The sequence below is a fragment of the Equus caballus genome, chromosome 2 (assembly GCF_041296265.1).
Source record: "Equus caballus isolate H_3958 breed thoroughbred chromosome 2, TB-T2T, whole genome shotgun sequence".
Lineage (NCBI taxonomy): Eukaryota > Metazoa > Chordata > Mammalia > Perissodactyla > Equidae > Equus > Equus caballus.
Window position 1 is genome coordinate 124854234 of NC_091685.1, and position 18753 is coordinate 124872986.

An 18753-nucleotide genomic window follows, 5' to 3' on the forward strand; every position below is an offset into this window, starting at 1 on the left:
CTGTTTTATAAAATGCAACCCAGATAAACTGATAATTAACCAATTGATAATTAAGTAATTGAACTGATAATTGAGTAAAAATAAAAATCAAGTCATCAATTGTTGAATACCATATAAACACAACCCCGATTCAACGTCCCGCCTGCAGAGAATCTTAGGGCATGGTCCATCTCATAAACACATCCACATGCTCGCAGGGACACCACACATTTCTATACATTTCTTTCTAATAAAGACACACACGAAATCTACTTTTTTGTTATTATACTCATTTAGCTTTTCATTTGAAGTAGGGTTTTTTTTTTTTTTAGAAAAGGGACATAATATAGTCTTTAGGCTATTATAAAGAAGCATAAAAGTGAAGTGAGAAGGTACTTGTGAATGGTTTATAATCAATCACAGACTTGATGTATTTTCTACCAGCAAACAGTTTAGTGTCCATCCTTACGGACAGCACAACAGTCCCTACACAGCCACTAATGTTCTTTTCCTAGATGGAATAGTTCTATGCCCAGATAGAAGATAGGGAAAAATATGTTGGGAAAAACATTAGAAAATACACTTAGTTTTGTGATTCTTGTTCTAGATACCATTTCCAAATCAACTTAACATGGGCACCCATGGTCAAAGAATGCTAGACATCTAAAATGCGCCACTCTTGTGTTGGCTTTCAATTTGTTAGGCACTCATAGAGACACAAGCTCACATCCTGCTTAGGATGAGGGCTGGGAGCCCACTTTCCCACACCACCATAGCACCAGAGCACCCAAGAAACAGTGAGGATTCTTGACGTACTTGCGCAGGACCCATCTGGCATCAGCATGTAGCCATTGAGACAGTAGCACTTGTAGCTGCCGTAGGTGTTCATGCACCTGTGCTTGCAGGGCCGCGGCTTCAGGCCACACTCGTTGAGATCTGAAAGAACGGGGTTGAGGCAGAAAAAGGACAAAAGCTCAACACCAGCGTAAACCACTTCAGACACATGTCCGTGTTGGAGAATGGAGGAGAACAGGAGGTCATGTCCTTCAAAGGCAGAGCCTGTGCGCGCTGTCTGAATCTGGACACTGGTCCCACCAGGGACGACCAAGAGTCCTCTATCAGAGGTGGCCTTCTAACAACAAGAGGCCGTGGGAACTTCTGGAGCTTAAATTACACAACGCACGTGGTCTCTGACCACAGGGGATGGTTAGGAAGGGCCTCCTCACAGACACGTGGCTCCCTTCTCACCCCAGAAACAGCAGCACTCGGCTCCTCATGGGGAGGGTGCTCTGTCACCTGCTGGCCCCAACATCCTCCAAACATTGACCAGATTCACTCCTGACTATGTGAGCGAGCTTTTCAATGTCCTCCCACCTCTGCTTAAAGAAGATACTGTGTGAGCCTACTTTGGTTTACAAGAAGGATACAATGTCAAAGCACCGGACAACTTTGACCTTCCACAGGAAAGCTTCATGAATTACCATCATGGTTTTTCTTGGTCAATCTTACAGATTCTATCCTGAGCTCACATTAAAGAAGAAACTTCAGTATCCCACTTTGTGCATTCAAGTCACACAGTAAAAAACAAAAAAAGTTAAGGGCATATGGAAATACTAATGGACTATCATTATGTATTTTAGGTTTTTTAGTTTAAATATCAATATGAAATGAATTAATAAACTTCACATTATAAGAATTCCCCAGCCCAAGTTGAGCACTGCCTGGAGGGAACATAAAACTCCTAATGACAAATGAACACTGAAATAGCAAAATACCCGAAACATAGACTTCATTAAAGAGAAATGCAACCTCATGTCTATTTTGTGTGGAACTGTGAGCATAAGCACCTGATTAGCATAATTTAATTATCTATTAATCCATAGCGTCAAATCAGAAATACAGATATATCTAGCGACAAGCTGTTTCTGAATATAATCAAATTTAAATCTAACCTCATTTATTAGAAAGCTATGTATTTCACTTAAACCATCAAGTTACATTGTTTTTTAAAACCACCAAATAATTATTGCATCTAAAATTTTTTTCATATTTTACTGACTTTCCAACATGGCCTTTTTCTAACCTTCACACAATGTAAGCAGAGCCCCAGCTGGGTGAAGCCAGGGAGGGTCACATACATAAACCAGATGCCTTGTCATCTCCTACGCTTTCTTCAATTTTCTACTTTATTGTCTCTTGCCCGTCAAGGGATTTCAAACAAAATCACATTTTAAAATATTTCAAAAAAAATTTCCTCAAAGAAGGTGACTTGCAGATTATAGCATCAACAAAAATTTGATTTCTCCCTCTGTTAAAGGAAGTAAAAATTTTAAATCAAGGAAGAAAGACAGAAAAAGAAATTCACTCCACTTCTCATATTCTTCCACCTTGTATTTCAATATTTATTAAAGCTTAGAGTCAGGGAGTCGTTTCTTATGTTCTAAGAAGAGTGAATTGTCATTCCGAACAGGTCCCTGCAGACTCATGGCTGGCTATGATAAATCCCTGACTTATATTACAGTAAATAGTATTTAAATCTGAGTACATTGTTAGAGAAAGGCTTTGTGTTTTAAATATTTTTCTGCACCAAGCAAAAATAGAACAGAAAAGCAAAACAATAGAGTAAGACTGAATTCTGTATCTCAACTGAAGGCTACTGACAGACATAAAACATGTCAATTAAGAACCCTTAGGTTTATTTTTAAAGAGCCACAGAAACTTCTGTGGGTTTCCTGATGGGAACTGGTCAGAAGTTTATAGCTCCAGGCAACTCATATACTAGGAGTATTTGTGCTGCTGGAAATTTCTCTAGACACCATCCACAGACTGAAGCTGAGCCCAGCTGAGGCAGCTCAGTCTTGGCCATAAAGCGTCCCTTAGGATTGCTGCGAGCATCTTTGTGATACAGACTGGGGCTGCTGGTGGTCTTCAACCCAAATTTATCCTTCCCTTCCCACGGGAAAAAGCACTTTGGGGTTAAGATTTGTGAAACTGAAAGAAAATAAAAATTCAATACAATGTCATAATCCAAAAAAAACCCTGGGAGTCAGTCTATGAAATGATGTAGAAAAGGAAATAAACATGCAGCTGTCAATGGGTAAATGCAGAGACATCTGTTGGCTATTTTACAATTATCAAATTGACAGATCAGTACCCAAATATGTTGAAAGCAACTGAAGAAAGCTGGACTCTAACAGCGGATGACGGAGTGGGTGTCACCACCTTGGCTGGCGTTGGGGTCCCCAGTGACAGCCATCATTGCCCCATCGGCCACAGGCAGGTGTTTCCTAAAAACCTCACACTGACCCTCACAAAAACTACTGCAGAAGCAGGATTCCATAACAACCCATGGCTATCCAAACATCAGACTTTTGGTAAAGTAGGGAGCTTCAAAAGATTAAAGGCATCTGGTGTCCCGGTGACGAACTTCTTTTTCCCCAATTTTCTTCAGAGTTTCTAGTCTATTATATTATGATTATATTATGATATATGATATTATATTATGATATATATTATTATTATACCTTACTTTCTTATCGACCTACTGCCTTATAAAATTGAGTTAATATGAGCTGCTTCCAAAATCTCTCAGACTGTATACCTAATAATGCTTGTGTTACTACCAAATTAAGTCTGAAACCCAAAAACGACACTTCCAGTTCATAGTAATTGCTCCTACAATAATAAGCAGAACAATATAAAGAACATGAAAACTCTCCTCGATTGCACTTTCTCAAATCAATCTTAAAAGTTGATAAAAACCTAGGAAGACTTCAATGTTTTCATTTTAAATTTACTTAATCTTGCTCTTTCTCTAGACATTAATAATGTAAGGAAAATCTATAATAAAAAATTAATGAATTCTATCCTATCACATCAAAGGACAGAACTCTACAATTAGACCAGTTACATTCGAATGCTTCAATTGCTGTGCAGGCAGTTCTTAAAGAGCATCAGTTACAGGCACGAGGAAATTCAAGCAGGTTGGTGGGTTCAAGAGCTTGGGGGTCGGGGAGGGATGGGAAAGGAGCTAGTCCAGAACAAAAATGCAAGCTGCCAGCATTATAATTACACTTCAAGAAAAAAAGAATCAGAAATTTTATTAGCATGCAGACACTGAAAGCTTGAAAATCTGGAAGAGATTCATTGAATAAGATAACCCAATGGATTTTTAAGGAAAACAATCTTTCATTCATTTAATGCATTTGGACTTTTTTTCCTCCTTTGAGGCTTAAACTGGGCAATGTCTCAGAAGTCTAAGCTTTTACATATCTGACTGAAATGAAGGTCACAGGCAAATGGATGTCAGTACATCAACTGCCATAACTTTATTCTTTAAACTATCAGTGTCTCTGAAATCAATCCCACTGCCCTACTTCTTTGTGCAGAAGATAAACAAATGAAGTTCCCTACCAGCAGAGACTAATTAATAGTTTAAATGATTTTAATTCAGTCATTCTAAGTTCCTAAATCTATGAGTGGGTGAAGGACAAAGTCTTTCAGAAGAAGAACTGTAAAATCATACTGCCACCTAACTGCTCTACAAAACTTTCCAGTGTAATGAAGACATTGACATCTTTGGTGTTTCCATTCTCAGACCAGCCCTGCAGGCAAACGTACTTCTAACAGGTTTGCTAAGACCCAGACACATTAAATGACTCGCTCACTATCATACAGCTACATAAGGGCTGTGCTGGAACCAGAACTCAGGCTTTCTAGCGTTGCAAAATGTACACCCCAAGAAGGAAGCTAAGGTGTGGTTTGATTTCCAGGTAACCTAAAACTCTACCCCTCAAATGTGGTGGTGGAGAAGATGACTGAGCACTTCTAAAACCTACTTAGCGAAAGCCATGAAAATCCCAGTCTCAGTTGCTTTGGAATTCCTGACTCCACTTACATAAGAAAACAAAAGTTATTTTGTTATCCGATTTTTAGAAAACGTTTGAAATCCAGAAAAGAAGAAGAAAGGCGATGCTTAAGGCAGTGAAAGGACAGTGGAGGCTCCAGGCTTTTGAGAGCAGAGAATCAGCCCCAGGCGACAGTGCCTGCTTCACACGCCCCGCAGGCAGCAGGCGGGGCCTTCCCAGTTTGTCTTGAGAACATTGGCAAGAAGTGGCAAACTGCAGGAAGCCGTGCGGGTGGGAGAGCAGACCACCCGAGACAAGGCACGCTCACCCCTTGAAGGCGCACTTGTGGCTCGCTGGTCCGGGGGTTGGGAAAAAGCCTGTTCGCTGCCGTGGTCAAGAGGAGTTGGGTAGAGGTGCTGGTCTTCACACCAGGGAGAAGGCAACAAGAGTCAACTCTGAGAGGATGTCACTATTAGCCCCAAACATCTTTATACGTATATATTAAACAGTTACATAACGTTGGTGGAGTTCAAAAAGAATGCTTTAGATACTTCATAAAAATTAGTTTGTAGTTCCGGTTTCTCTCTTTTTATGTTCTATTTTTCTTAAAATTTATCACTGCCATCTTTCTTCCCAAGGACACACACACATTATAAGTTAACAATCCATCATGCTCATACCAATTTTTTAAAAAAAAACACCAAAAAAGTGATGCTCATTTTTAAAAGCATGATTTTTATCATCAACGAAAAGAGAAAACTCAAAAAAACCAGATTATACAAATACTGATTACAATCACCCTGCTCTGTTTAGGGACACTGAGGTCTTAAATGACCAACTTAAGACTTTTTCCTATATTATTATGTTATACAACAGTTAAAATACTCCACAGTTATGCACAAATTTATGATTTGCATAAATACCTTATTTAAATAAGCAGCATGATAGATCATCAATGTTTCCATTCAAATGTAAGAACTTATATTACATTTAGTTCAATTTTAATTAGAATATACAGAAGAAGCTTTCTGCCGAAAATGGTAACTGTTGCCATTAAGAGCTCACCGAAATATTCTAAGGTGGGTGAGACTCAAAAATCAGAGAGTCAAAAAGGCCATCACATCGTGTCTCCAGCTATCACAGTATTCACAGCAAGCTAAACTTCCTAACTGAAAGAACATTGGTTTCTGGGGGTGAAACCGCACATCTTTCTAAAAGCGAGGCTGTAAGGAGCTACCTCAATGTTAGGGATGGAGCACCGAGACCCGCGGGCCAGGGCCGGCACTCAACTGCCAGACTTAGCTAGTCCGCCAAAGCTCGCTGCCTGGTCCTGTGCTGCAAGGCACCGTTCTTCTCTTGGGACGAGGAACTCAACGCGTGAAACATTAGCCATGTCAAAACTTTAGTAACTGACACTTATAAATTGTTTCTTCTGAATTATTATAAAGCACACTGTGAATTCAAAAGAATATCTTTTATTCCTGAAAATATGCAATGATATGATGGATGACATGCTAAAAATCATTTCCTAAAGGGGAAGTTACACGAAGATTATTATCCATAACAATATCCTTTTTTGGCTGAGAGGAAAGAGGATTTTTATGGGTACAGAGACTAAGGAGGGGGAAAAATGCATGAATAAAATCATCAGAGAAAGTAAGGTGGAAAAGGCAAATCTTGCCAGAGTTCGGGCTGGAATTTCACCTGCTGTGGAAGGGCCTGAGGGCCTCACGGAGCATGAGAAGGAGCAGTCCACGCCTATGCTTTTATATGTGACCCAGCCACGGCAAATCCAGAAAATGACTCAGAGGAAGAGCAAGCCACCACCAGCAGGTCCACACCAGTCCTGTGCCAGGGTTGTTAAACTAAGCCAGTCCCGCAGCGGCCTTGCCCCGCTGTGCAGCCGTCCGGCCTCTCGCCAGCAGCTGAAAAGCACTGTTAAGTGCTTGTCATTTGCTCACGCTGTTCACTAAGCCAAGCAAATTTCGGGCAGCGATTCTTAAAAAGTCACAACTCACCACAAAAGTTTTAGCAGATAACTTGCCTTATACCAAAAGCTACTTTGAATCGAAAGCTAATTTCCAGTTCTGTGAAAATATTTCAAATATACCTCTTCTTGAGATTTTTCTCAAGAAAAAAGAAACCTGTTTGACTTTCCATATCTCGGAGGCATGTTTTCCACTTTACTAAAATGTATGGTCTGGATAAAACCAGTCTCGGTTAATTTGCTGTGTAGCGGACACAGACAATCTGCTCTAGCCGTGTTTCGGGGGGGGTCTCTCGCCAGCTCTCCCACTTACCCAGCTCGCTCCTGGAGCCTCTCAGCCCGATGAGCTCTCAGTCCAGGACTCAGACACCGGCCACGGTGCCGCGCTGGACGAGTCCACGGAACCCTTTCAAGTTCCGACGGCATTGAGGACCAAGAACCATTACACCAAACAGCCACTCACTTAACAAACATGTAATGTGCACGTCTCACACGAAAGTCATCCTAATAAGTGTTCAGGAAGCCAGCAATCAGAAAGACACCACAAAGCTTCCTGCTCTCAGAGAACGTAAACCTTTCCACCAGGAACCTGCCACAGTGGCTTTTTTTGGTAAGGAAGGCAAAGAGAGAGATGATTAAAACACATATGTTTACTGTAAGCTGGAGCTCTATATTCAAGATGGGACTTGAAATTACATTTTCAGTGTCAGCACTATTTTTGCCGATGAGAAATCCCATTTTGCTACTAATGAAATCCTCTTCCCCCTCAGGAAGAGGGAGGCAAGACCTCAACTCAGTTATTTCCATTTTTCTTTAGAGAAACAGTTATGTCTTTAGTGTCTTTGAAGCATATTAAAGTTGATGCAGCTCCCGCAACTAAGTTTAAATGAATTTCTCTGCAATCTCAACAGTGGCTTCCTTTAATAATCTTCTTTGTATAAATTCCTGGCATCGGGACAACAAAGTTTTACGGTGCTGACATATTAATGAAACCTCTGATGGCTTACGTTCACACTTTAAGAAAGAAGCATCTGGGACTCTAAGATCGACACTGATAACTCAGTAATGAGAACAGAACATGCTGCTACTTGTGAACTTAGACTGGAGAAGGAAAGTCAAATAGATTTTAAAAAGAGTAAACTGAGACAATAAGAACCCCACTTATTTAAAAAATACTACCCAGGTATGTCAGTAAAATCCAAGTTAAAAAAAATATTATAAGATAGAAAAGAAGCAATGGAAAAAATCAGTTATCGATCAAGTAACAGCGAATACAGAACAGGCTTTAGAATAACAGCTTGTCCTACCACTGGACACGTCCCATTTTACTAGCACGGATTTCATCTGAGAGTCCAGGAAGAATTACATGTACTCTCAAACATCAGTGTTCTGGACCGCTGTGAAAACCGTGTCCATAAATCACAAGTGTGCATGACACACCTCAGAGAGGATCACATATTGAAGAAAAGAGCTTTTCAGAAATATGGTTTCTGTATGAGATGCAGTCAAGTGTCTATGGGACAGTGAGACCCCACAGAATTGTTTCATTTGATGTTTAAAATGATAGGGAGTATTTAACTTAAGAAATGAGTAAAAAATTGACTTTTATCCTTGTATCTTTCTAGTGAAATCTAACCCGAGCTTTTCTTTACACATAATGGTGGAAAGTTTCTGGTTGAAATTAGTGAAAAAGACAAGCCCTGTCAGACTTTTAGCACGGGTCAGAGCTTCACAGTTCCAAGGATATTTTCTTCAGCCAAAACTAAATGGGTAGAAAGGACACAAATTATTTAGACAATAGTTCCATTGACAGAGTAGGTCTTTTCCCAACTAATTCTGTGAACTTGGACAAGACACCTAATATCCCTGATAGCTCTTTCAAATGGAAAATGAAATAAGAATGTTATTATTTATAGCTTAATTACAGTAAATAGCACTCTACCGCCTAAGGTGGTTGTAATGATGAACACACAGAGTAAACGTAAAACACTCGGGCACTGGGAGTCTAAATAAGTGTTAGCTTTGATAAGTAATTGATGCCCATTAAAAATAGGTTGCTAAGTTAACAGAAATCTTTATTTCTCAGAGGAACATCGCAAACTGGTCAACAGTTGAAGGGTATTTAATCACAAAATAGAAGGGCTCAGAATTTGAAGGGACCCAAAATTTCAAGTCAAACTTCCTACCTGACTTCGAGAATTAAAGTGCTTTCATCTCACTGGGGCCCAGAGAGGCTAGCCATCTGGCAAAGCTTCCCAACCCGTTAGCGGAAGAACAAGGAGGAGAAGAAATGTAAGGCTTCTGATATTCCTGATGCTGAGATTCTCCTCTTCAAATACGTTTTAATTATTAGCAGTGAGTAAGAACAAGAGGATGAAATTCTTTTGTCCTCCAATGAAATGAATTTTAAAAGATTTACCATTATTATACGTTTTATCTTTCAGCAAAATGGCAGCTCACATATTTGGGAACACTAGTCATGGGAAACTGGTTTGTATTCCAGGCAGGAACAGGGCTCATGACAGTTCCCTCGTGTCTCCCCATGCCCTACCTTGACTGCAGGTTTTCCCGGCGTATCCAGGATGACACCTGCACTTGTCTGGTCCGACACATTCCCCGTGTTTGCACTGTGGCCGGCACACAGCTGTGGAAAGAGGACACTGTGCATTATTTCCAGGTCAGCAGCACACCAACCATATAGCATCTATGTCGTGTCCTAGTTTGATGATAAAAGAAAAACGAAGAACTTACAACAGAGTAGCAGAAATATACAAATCACTATGTCCTGAGTGGTAAACACTCTGAGACTACACACTCGGACACATGTGTATTGTATGTGTGTGTGTGTCACGTGGGGCTGGAATATTTGCTGAACTTAGGACAATACTCAAATAGTCAAAAAAAGAAAAAACTATGTGAAACTCTGTATAAACACAATTGATGTTGGTCAATAGTTATAACTTTACAATAACCTGCACTCATAATTTCAAACTCATTCTCTCAAATACACTTCAAAAAGTAGTTCTTAACCCAAAGGTATCGGTTATGTATAAACTCCAAGTAAATTTCCAATTAAATAATAAAATACTTATTTCATTGAAAATGGTGTTTCTAAGTATGAAATGGTTCAAAATGAAACAAAAACTAAAATTCAATATTTTCAGAACTTCGACTTAAGAATACTTCTGTCATCTTGCTCTTTCTTAACCTTAAGATGCATTGCAATTGCTCATCAATCTATAATGGCCTTTCTATAGCCAATCACAGTAAATGGAAAATTTATTTACTATCTTCCATCAATTGAGCTTGTCTTCACTCAAGACCCAAATATGGTAAATCATGACTCCCATCTTTTCAGTCTTCAATTCCCACCAAGATACTGGTTAGAACTTATTCTGCTTATGCTGTACCAATGATTCTCAGATGGGGCATTTTTGCCCCCTATGGGACATCTGGCATAAGCGGAGACATTTTGGGTGTCACACTGGGGAAAGGGTGCTACTGTGTCTAGTGGGTAGAATACAGGGAGGCTGCTAAACATCCGACAATGCTCAGATAACCCCACAAACACAAATCATCCAGCTCAAAATACGATGGTGCCAGATCGAGAAACCTTGCTCTATATCACATATGTGCATGGTGATATGCCAGACACTAAAATAGATGAAAAATCATTGTATAGCATGGTCACTGGTCTCAAAAAACTTACAATCTAGACAAAGAGGCAAAACAATCATGTTTTTAATTCAAGGCAACTTTTACTTATGAGTAAAATGGGTGGTGCATACAAAATATGTGAAGAAATCACCACATGAGCATACACATAGATTTGTACAGAAAGCCCCATGGAAGAGGTCTGAGTCGGATCTTGAAGCCTGGTGGACAGAGAAGTGGGAAGCTATGCAAGGTAAGAAGAATCACACGGCAGATTAGACCATCATTCATTTAGGGGACACTGAGGAGGCTGACAAGCTGAGGGGTGATGCTGGAGGAGGGTGAGACGTAGACAATCACAGGTGGGTGGCATCAGCTGATGACGTTCCCTCAATTTCAGACTGAGGATTATACACTTTATCTATAGAAAATGGGACGTTTCTGGAAGTTTACCATCATCAGGACAATTACCTGATCAAAATCAAAACTCTGGGAAGATTAGCATGGTGATGATATGGAGGATGGACTGGGGAGCGCCTAGCTGACATGAGGAAGGCACAATTGGTGTCTGTGACAGGAAGAGATGGGCTTCAGGAACCAGGGAGGGAAGAGCAGACGGGTCTCGAAGACCAAGAAGAACAGGGTCACCACGACGCTGAGTCCCCAGGCCTGACACCTGCCCCGTCCCATAGTGGCCCATGCCGTTCTCCGTTCTGGGTGTGCTCCCTGTTTCCTCTCTGACAATTCTCAAACATCATTTCCTTCGAAACTCTAACACTCCTGTGAAAGGGGCGTGCGTGTCATTTTTGGTTGTTTTTCTACATTTCCTCCCTGGCTCTCACTAACCCATCCCTCACCTGGCACTCCATGGGTTTATCTGCCAAGCTGACTTCCAGGGCTCTCCTGCCTATTTCTCACCCCAACTGGACCCTGCACCACCCTGATCCTCAGACGGTGCTGCTCAATAGGTGTTTAATTAAAACCCTTGCAGAAAGAAGGACGAGCAGAGTGTAAAATGTAAATAGTAGAGAAATATACTTAGACAATCACAAAATTCTGTTTCAGACATGGCATGAAATTCAAAGGGAAACAATGTGTTCAGATCTGTAAGAAGAAACGAGCTATCTAGGAGGACCTTCCAATATTATCTTTCAGTCAACTGGACACCTGGTAGACGGTTTACACGCTCATTTTAAAACAAGTCCCAGAAACAAGCCATTCCTTATGAAATTTCCAGGCCCCATCACTGAGAAAGGCAAGTTGGAAAGAAATCTTTTAATCTTAAAAAGATGTTCCATAAATCTTAACGATTGTCTACAAACACAGCCTGAAGGAGCGGCACAACAGTGCGGCGCCCAGGGCCCCGTGTTTAAACAGAAAAAGGACACATCTCAAAATCATTAAGCGTAAGTCAAGGTAACAAGTGCCCCAAGTAAGTGGAATTTGAAAATATCTCTAGAAACATGAAAAGGTAGTTTAGAAAGGAGCACTTAAAAACACGGGACAGTTGGGGCCAGCCCTGTGACCAAGTGGTTAAGTTCACCTGCTCTGCTTCAGCAGCCCAGGGTTTTGCCGGTTCGAATCCTGGGCACGGACATGGCGCCACTCATCAAGCCATGCTGAGGCGGTGTCCCACATGCCACAACTAGAGGGACTTACAACTAAGAATCACAACTATGGGGCCGGCCCCGTGGCCGAGTGGTTAGGTTTGCGTGCTCCGCTTCGGTGGCCCAGGGTTTTGCCAGTTCAAATCCTGGGCGTGGACATGGCACCGCTCATTGGGCCATGCTGAGGCCACGGCCCACGTACCACAACTGGAAGGACGCACAAATAAAAATACACAACTATGTACCAGCGGCTTAGGGGAGAAAAAGAAAAAATAAAATCTTTAAAAAAAAGAAAAAAGAATACACAACTATGTACCCGGGGGCTACGGGGAGAAAACGGAAAAATAAAATCTTAAAAAAAAAAACACCCCACGGAAAAGTTTATTAGAAGAGGACGCTGTACGGAACTATGCAACTCAAGCGCCCGGCCGGACCGCCTTCTGACCCCCAGATCAGCTTGGTGACCATCCACCCATGGGCTTTCAGGGTTTTATGGGAAGAGAAGTCGTTACTGTCCCCTCCCCTTCTTGTGTCTGTTCTCGGGGGAGTGCCTGACCTCGGGCACATCGAACGACGCATTCCAAGAGGCCGGCTGTTCCTGTTCCTGACACGTTTAGAGTCGGTCTTTTCAAACACACTGCTGTCTGCACTTCCACCCAAGAGACCACTCACTGAAGAGCCAGCCGCCTAGCACAGGCCAGCCAACAGCTATTATGGTGGATGCGCATGTGCTGATAGAACCAATTTTTTTCTCTCACAAAAAGAAAATCATTTGAAAAATGTTGCACAAAAGGACTTTCTCCTGTTATCTTGCTGGCATAAGGTCTGCAACAGGACTCAATAAACATCTATTGAAGACATTATATACAATTATGATACTAGACAAGTCGGGGGAGGAGGAGAGAGTCCCTGAGGATATGAAAAATTAACTGTGAAACTACACTACATTGGCCCAAACCGAGCAAGGGCTGTGACAGACAGATGAGAGGAAAGAAGGAAGGGGCAGGGGCCGGTCCTGGGAAGGCCTCCTGGAGGAAACGAGACAGGAGCAGCGCCTTGGAGGCGAGAGGCAGAGACAGTGGCGCAGGAGACAGGCCATTTAGAAATACAGAATGCAGCAGGGCGGGGAAGGACGACCAAGGGGGTGCTCAGTGCGCGCCACGTGTTCTGCTGGAGACGGAGCTGCGTGCCCACAGCAGCAGATGAGATGCAAAGCCAGGCAGGGCAGGTCACGAAAGGCACTGGTGGCAGAAGCTGTGGGGTGCTTATCAAAATCTCTTTTTCCTTCTTCTTTACAGTACAATGGCTTTTTAGGGGAATAGGGAATGAGTTAGCAATGGAAAACGACATTCCCTACCCTGCCTGGCAGATAAGCACAGCCAGCTGTATGTAAACAGAAGTTACTGGGTGGGGCTTCTGGAACGCTACTTTAAAAGGGGGCTGACTAGGATGTTCTCCTCTGTCTTCTTGCCTGGAATGTAGAAGTGGCTGAGCTACAGGGGCCACTTTGTGACCAGGAGGAGGACCTTGAGAACGGAAAAGACGCAGAGCAAGAAGTCATAGTATTAACCCTCACTGCCATCTTAGCAATTTAGGGCACTGCTCTTTATGTCACTGCTCCCTGCAGCCAAAAACAATTCCTAACTAACTCTCCTTGAGCACAAGGCTACGGAATCTGGACTGAATTTGTGTTTATTATCCAACCGGCAAATGTTTTCTCGGGATACATACTTAAGATAGAAACGGTGCGAGTAAATCCTAGTAAGGAAATACAACTTGTCAAATTTATTTTATACCTACAATATCATACTCATAGAAGTATCTAAAGAACCTCATTTCTATATCTAAAAAATTAGATTAGAAAATACATACCCATCTTGAGACTAGAGAAAAATGATTCCCAACTTCTGTGTAAACCGACTCACCGTTTGATAACCTACGCCACTGCAACGCGAGCTCTCAGTGGCCAGCACACACCAGCCTTTGCAAGCTGCTCTGCGTGCAGGTCAGGGAAAAACAAAAGAATAAGTGGCTTTTTTAGTGGTCCATTTTAGAGTGGTCTTCTAAAAACATCAAAAACAGACAAGACATGATTTGTAGGAAATAATCTCTGTTGTTGCTACAGGTTAATCACAAAAGGCAGCATTGTTTCTCTGACCTTCATGCGGATTAGGGACAAGAAGTCTAGGCATACTTGATGGCCCACTGTCCTCGGGCATCCACATATGGTTTAGCAGCTCAGTTAATAAAAGTCAGGTGAGGGTCACAGACAGTCAATGAATGACAGATTTTTCCTCCCCAAAATCAGATGCCAGAATTAAGCCCAAATGGGCAAATCACACTCAAAATTTACTCTCTAACATTCCAGCAACATAATCTCCAGAGCGTCCTTAGTATAACCTCCAAAACATTGCTTTAACTAGGAAAAGAAGCAAGTCTCAACTCGCAGATCAAACACAGCTCTTGAATGCCCCACGTCCGAGCCTCTTCTGTATGACTGAAATTGAAAACATCACTCTCAAAGATGCATCCTGCCTGAGGTAACCAGGGTTCTGAGCGTTGGACAATGTTTCCTGACATTGATATAAGTAGTGAGCTATCAAATAAGTTAGGGGAAAATTAAACTCCCACATCAGTTCTATATAATATTTCTTATGTGAACTAATCACACTGGGAATCAAGTGCCAACATTTAAAATAATAAGGACATGCTGAGATGCCCAAGCAGATGGTGGCTCTGGAAAGTGACAAGAGAAAACAACTCAACTTCAGCTGTTGTTGGTACCCTGAGAAAGATTTTCTTAATGTAAATAAGCTTGTCTTTAGAGTCCTCAGAATCATTTGCAATTTTTGCAATCTACCTCATGTTGCTATTCAGAAATGGCACCGCTACAGGCAGAACAAAGGACCCTGCCCTCCAGGGGTTGTAATTTAGGAACAGAGGTGACATAGAAGTGTGCATGGGGAGGCAGAAGAATGAATTGATGCAAAACTGAGAGATTTCAGAGAGCCCTCATTACATCTAACAAGTTTCACAGAACTCAGATGTGGACAGACTCCTCTGAAGGGAACAGGAACAGATGATGAGGAATATCTTTTCCAAAGAGCAATTGGCCTTGGTCCAAGAGAGAAATTGCTAAAAGCAGCAGGAAACAACTCATGGCTGAGGTAATGGGACCCGGAAGGAATGGAGGCAGACATCCGCAGGGCTCCACTGGAAAGGGCCTTGAGTAGGTACCACAAAATCCAGAGGAAAGAATCCTACAGATTCCAAGATCTCCAGAGGAAAACTCTCCAGCCTTGCTTACATCTCGTATTCTAGTGTCACTTATGCTATTTTCAACTAAATTCCTGCTGTAGTAAAAGCTGAAATAAAAGCATCTCGTTGTTATCTCTATAAAATATTATCTATTAAATGTTCTCATGAATACAGAACTCAAAGTCATTTATGTGACTGATTAAATTTATCCTCACAATATCCATATAAGGCAGGAGAGAGGCAGACATTACCCTCATTTTACCAGCAGACAAGGGAAAGCACAGAAGGTTAAGTGATTTGCCCAATTTCAGTAAAAATCCTGATCCCAACTCCATGGTCAGTGGGCTAGTCCTTCTTGTGTTCAGAAAAAGGCCAGAAAGCCCAGCATTTTCGGTGGCTTTGGAAGGAAGGAGAGTGAGATAATAGTAAACACACTGAGCAGGGTCGGATGACAGGGGTAGAGAATGTCAATGGTATTTAAGTTACATTTCCAGGAAAGAAAAGTTGCAGTTAAGAACACAATCTACAAGTGAAGAAAAGTAAAGTAACTCAGCCAGAATATTTCAACATAAAACAATCTCTCTATGCCGCTGCTTGTTTTGTACAGACCCCAGATTCTGAATTGTTGATGAAGCATACAGTTGTTCCCTCTTCTCAAGTGTTGCTATCTCTATGATTTTTTTTGTTCTCACAGTTTATCTAACATTATTTTTATTAAGAACTTGAACTAATTATGAACTATAGTCAAATAATAAGTCGACCAATCAATTGATAATTTAGAGCATGAAGTTAAAATAGATAAGGGTTTCTGGTCTCTATAACGTTGTTTCCCAGTTGTCTGACGATACTTTATTTTTGTCTTTGGGAACATTCAATTCAGATACATTTCTCAAATACCTACATTATCTCTATTTAACCTTTAATTCCCAAAGAAGATAAGCGCCTGCACCTGCATCTTTGTATCTCAAGTCAACTTTCATTGATCATAATTCAGCACTATCCCTTTCCACTTAAAAATCTTCTTCTGAAGAGTGTTGTTGCCTTCAGATTGCTTGGATTTTAATTTTTCTTTCTGTTTTCATTGTGATAAAAGAGTAGAATTCAGATTAATGCCAAACGAGACTTTAAGAACCCATAAAAAATGTTAGCATTTATTTGGAAGTGTGAAATAGTTTTTGTTTTGTGTGCATGTGTGTGTGTTTTTTTAAGTAGGGTAACAGTAGCAATGAGTATACCTAGCACCCAGATCTTTGTTTCTAAATACCATTCCACAATAAAAGGAATCAGGGCTGGGGCAGGGAGGCTGGAATATTTTGTTGTGACAAAAAACAAGGACATATTCAAAGAATGATAGAAACGTGAAAAGGACACAGGAGCTGGCTGGGATTTGGGATAATTGAGCACTAAGAAGAATAAGGATAGTAACTAACAACTGAATAATGAAAGAATCCATGGGTCCAAAGTGATTCCCAAACAGAAGCAGACAGAGCTCCTCTTTATAGAAGAATGCCAGCAAACATGCAGAAGGAACGACAGGATTTGAAAAACACAATTTTACAACCACCATTGAAATAAATAATTTGAGCAAAAATTATCCACAGATGGCAAAACTTTCAGGGGTTGAAAGTCTGTTGGGGAACAGAATATTCAAACAGTTTCAAGGTATCACGCCACAGCTCACTCACTAATTATAAAATGAAGACGATGCCTTTCAGGGGAAAAACCTGGCCAGTAGAACCTTAATCAAGTGATCAAACAGCATCAGCAATAACGGAGCAAACTGGCATGGGCAGTGGGACTATCCCTACACAGCATCACCTGTGGAACGTGTCTGCAGAAAGGTTTAGCCTGAACCTGATGCTGAGGAAATCACAGACAAACTCAGACTGTGGAAAATTCTACCAAGCAATTGACCTGGACTCTTCAAAAATGCCACTGTCAAGAAGAAAAAAAAAAAAAAAAGTGGTAGAACTGTTCTAAATTAAAGGAGACCCAAAAAGAACGTCCACTAAATGCAACATGTGGTCCTTGATTGGATCTGGATCAAAAAGAAAAAAATCCATAAAAGTCATTATTGGGATAATTAGGGAAATCTAAATATGAACTGCTCTTTACATAATATTTATTGTATCTATGTTAAATTTCTTAAGTGTGATAATGATACTGTGATTTGTAGGTAAACATCCTTGTTCTCAGGAGATGCAGCTGAAATGTTTAGGTATGAAGTACCATTATGTCTGCAAGTTACTGTCAGATGGTTCAGCAAAATACATAAACGAGAGAACATATAACATGTTAACAATTGTAGATGAAGAGTATACAGGTGTTTACTGTTCCTATACTTTCAACTTCTCAGTGGATTTGAAAATTTTTAAATACAAAAATGGGAAAAATTTATAAACACGTAGCGTAATATGCATATCTTGACAAATATTTTTACTAAACTTGTAAACCACTGTTGGCTCATCGTCGCACTCTAGAGAGGGTTTGAGAGCACAGACGCTGGATTAGCCTGCTCGGGTCCCAGCTCAGGAAGCCATGACCTATACAGACCCCCAGCTTCCCTCTGCTCTAAAATGGAGACCAGAGGTTGAACCAGAGAAAGGGGCTAGCACTGCTAGTTCTTACTTAAAAATAGTAAACCCAGGGGCTGGCCTCGTGGCTGAGTGGTTAAGTTCGCATGCTCTGCTTCAGTGGCCTGGCGTTTGCCAGTTCAGATCCCAGGCATGGACCTACACACTTCTGAGCAACCCATGCTGTGCTGGCATCCCACATAGAAGAACTAGAACGACTTACAACTAGGATACACAGCTATGTACTGGGGTTTTGGGGAGAAAATAAAAATAGTAAATCCACATGGTGCATGTGGAACTCATCCATAGGGCTGATGGGAGAGTTAAATGAGAAAATTCAAACAGAGAACTTGGAGCAGTACCCACCATCTGATAGTAAGAGCCCCCTAAAATGCTGGTGATAATGAGGATTATAAGGGATGGCAAAGAGGAGAAGCTCCAGTGTCTAAGACCCTGCATGAAAAACTGGGGATACAAAAATCACTAAGATGCCAAGTCCTCATCCTCAGGTAGGGAAGTCCAGTAAGGAGAGACAGAAGTAGGCAAAGACATCTTAATGACAGATGCAGGTAAAGGACACAGGCGAGGAATGATCAATTACATAGGCTTAAGAGAGTCAGAAAAGGTTTTGGAAAGGAAATAGTGCTAACAAATTTCTTTCAAAAAAGGAAATGTACATCTGACTTCATAATATAAGAATTCATTAGCATATAATGAAACATATTAAAGTATTTCTTTCTGTTGAAAATTATCATATTTGTTTTAGCTAAGACGATGCTCTAATTCTGAGCAGTTTTACTAAGCAACCCTCACAAAAGGCCAGGGAATTTTAATGTAAGCACCATCAC

At 41.1% G+C, this 18753-nt stretch overlaps 1 protein-coding gene across 16 annotated transcripts in view; it reads right to left on the bottom strand.

The window, feature by feature from the left end:
* NPNT (nephronectin) overlaps positions 1-18753 on the bottom strand; it is an 87386-nt gene that overhangs the window by 44595 nt on the left and 24038 nt on the right. For 10 of the 16 annotated variants that reach the window (XM_070261625.1, XM_070261628.1, XM_070261626.1 and 7 more), the window contains 3 exons: positions 9365-9457; positions 5155-5247; positions 796-915 (listed from right to left, as the gene is read on the bottom strand). In XM_070261625.1, coding sequence (XP_070117726.1) covers positions 796-915; positions 5155-5247; positions 9365-9457 — 306 coding nt within the window. The remainder of the gene's footprint in view (positions 1-795; positions 916-5154; positions 5248-9364; positions 9458-18753) is intronic. The other 6 variants (XM_070261622.1, XM_070261621.1, XM_023636781.2 and 3 more) reach the window with 1 other exon arrangement.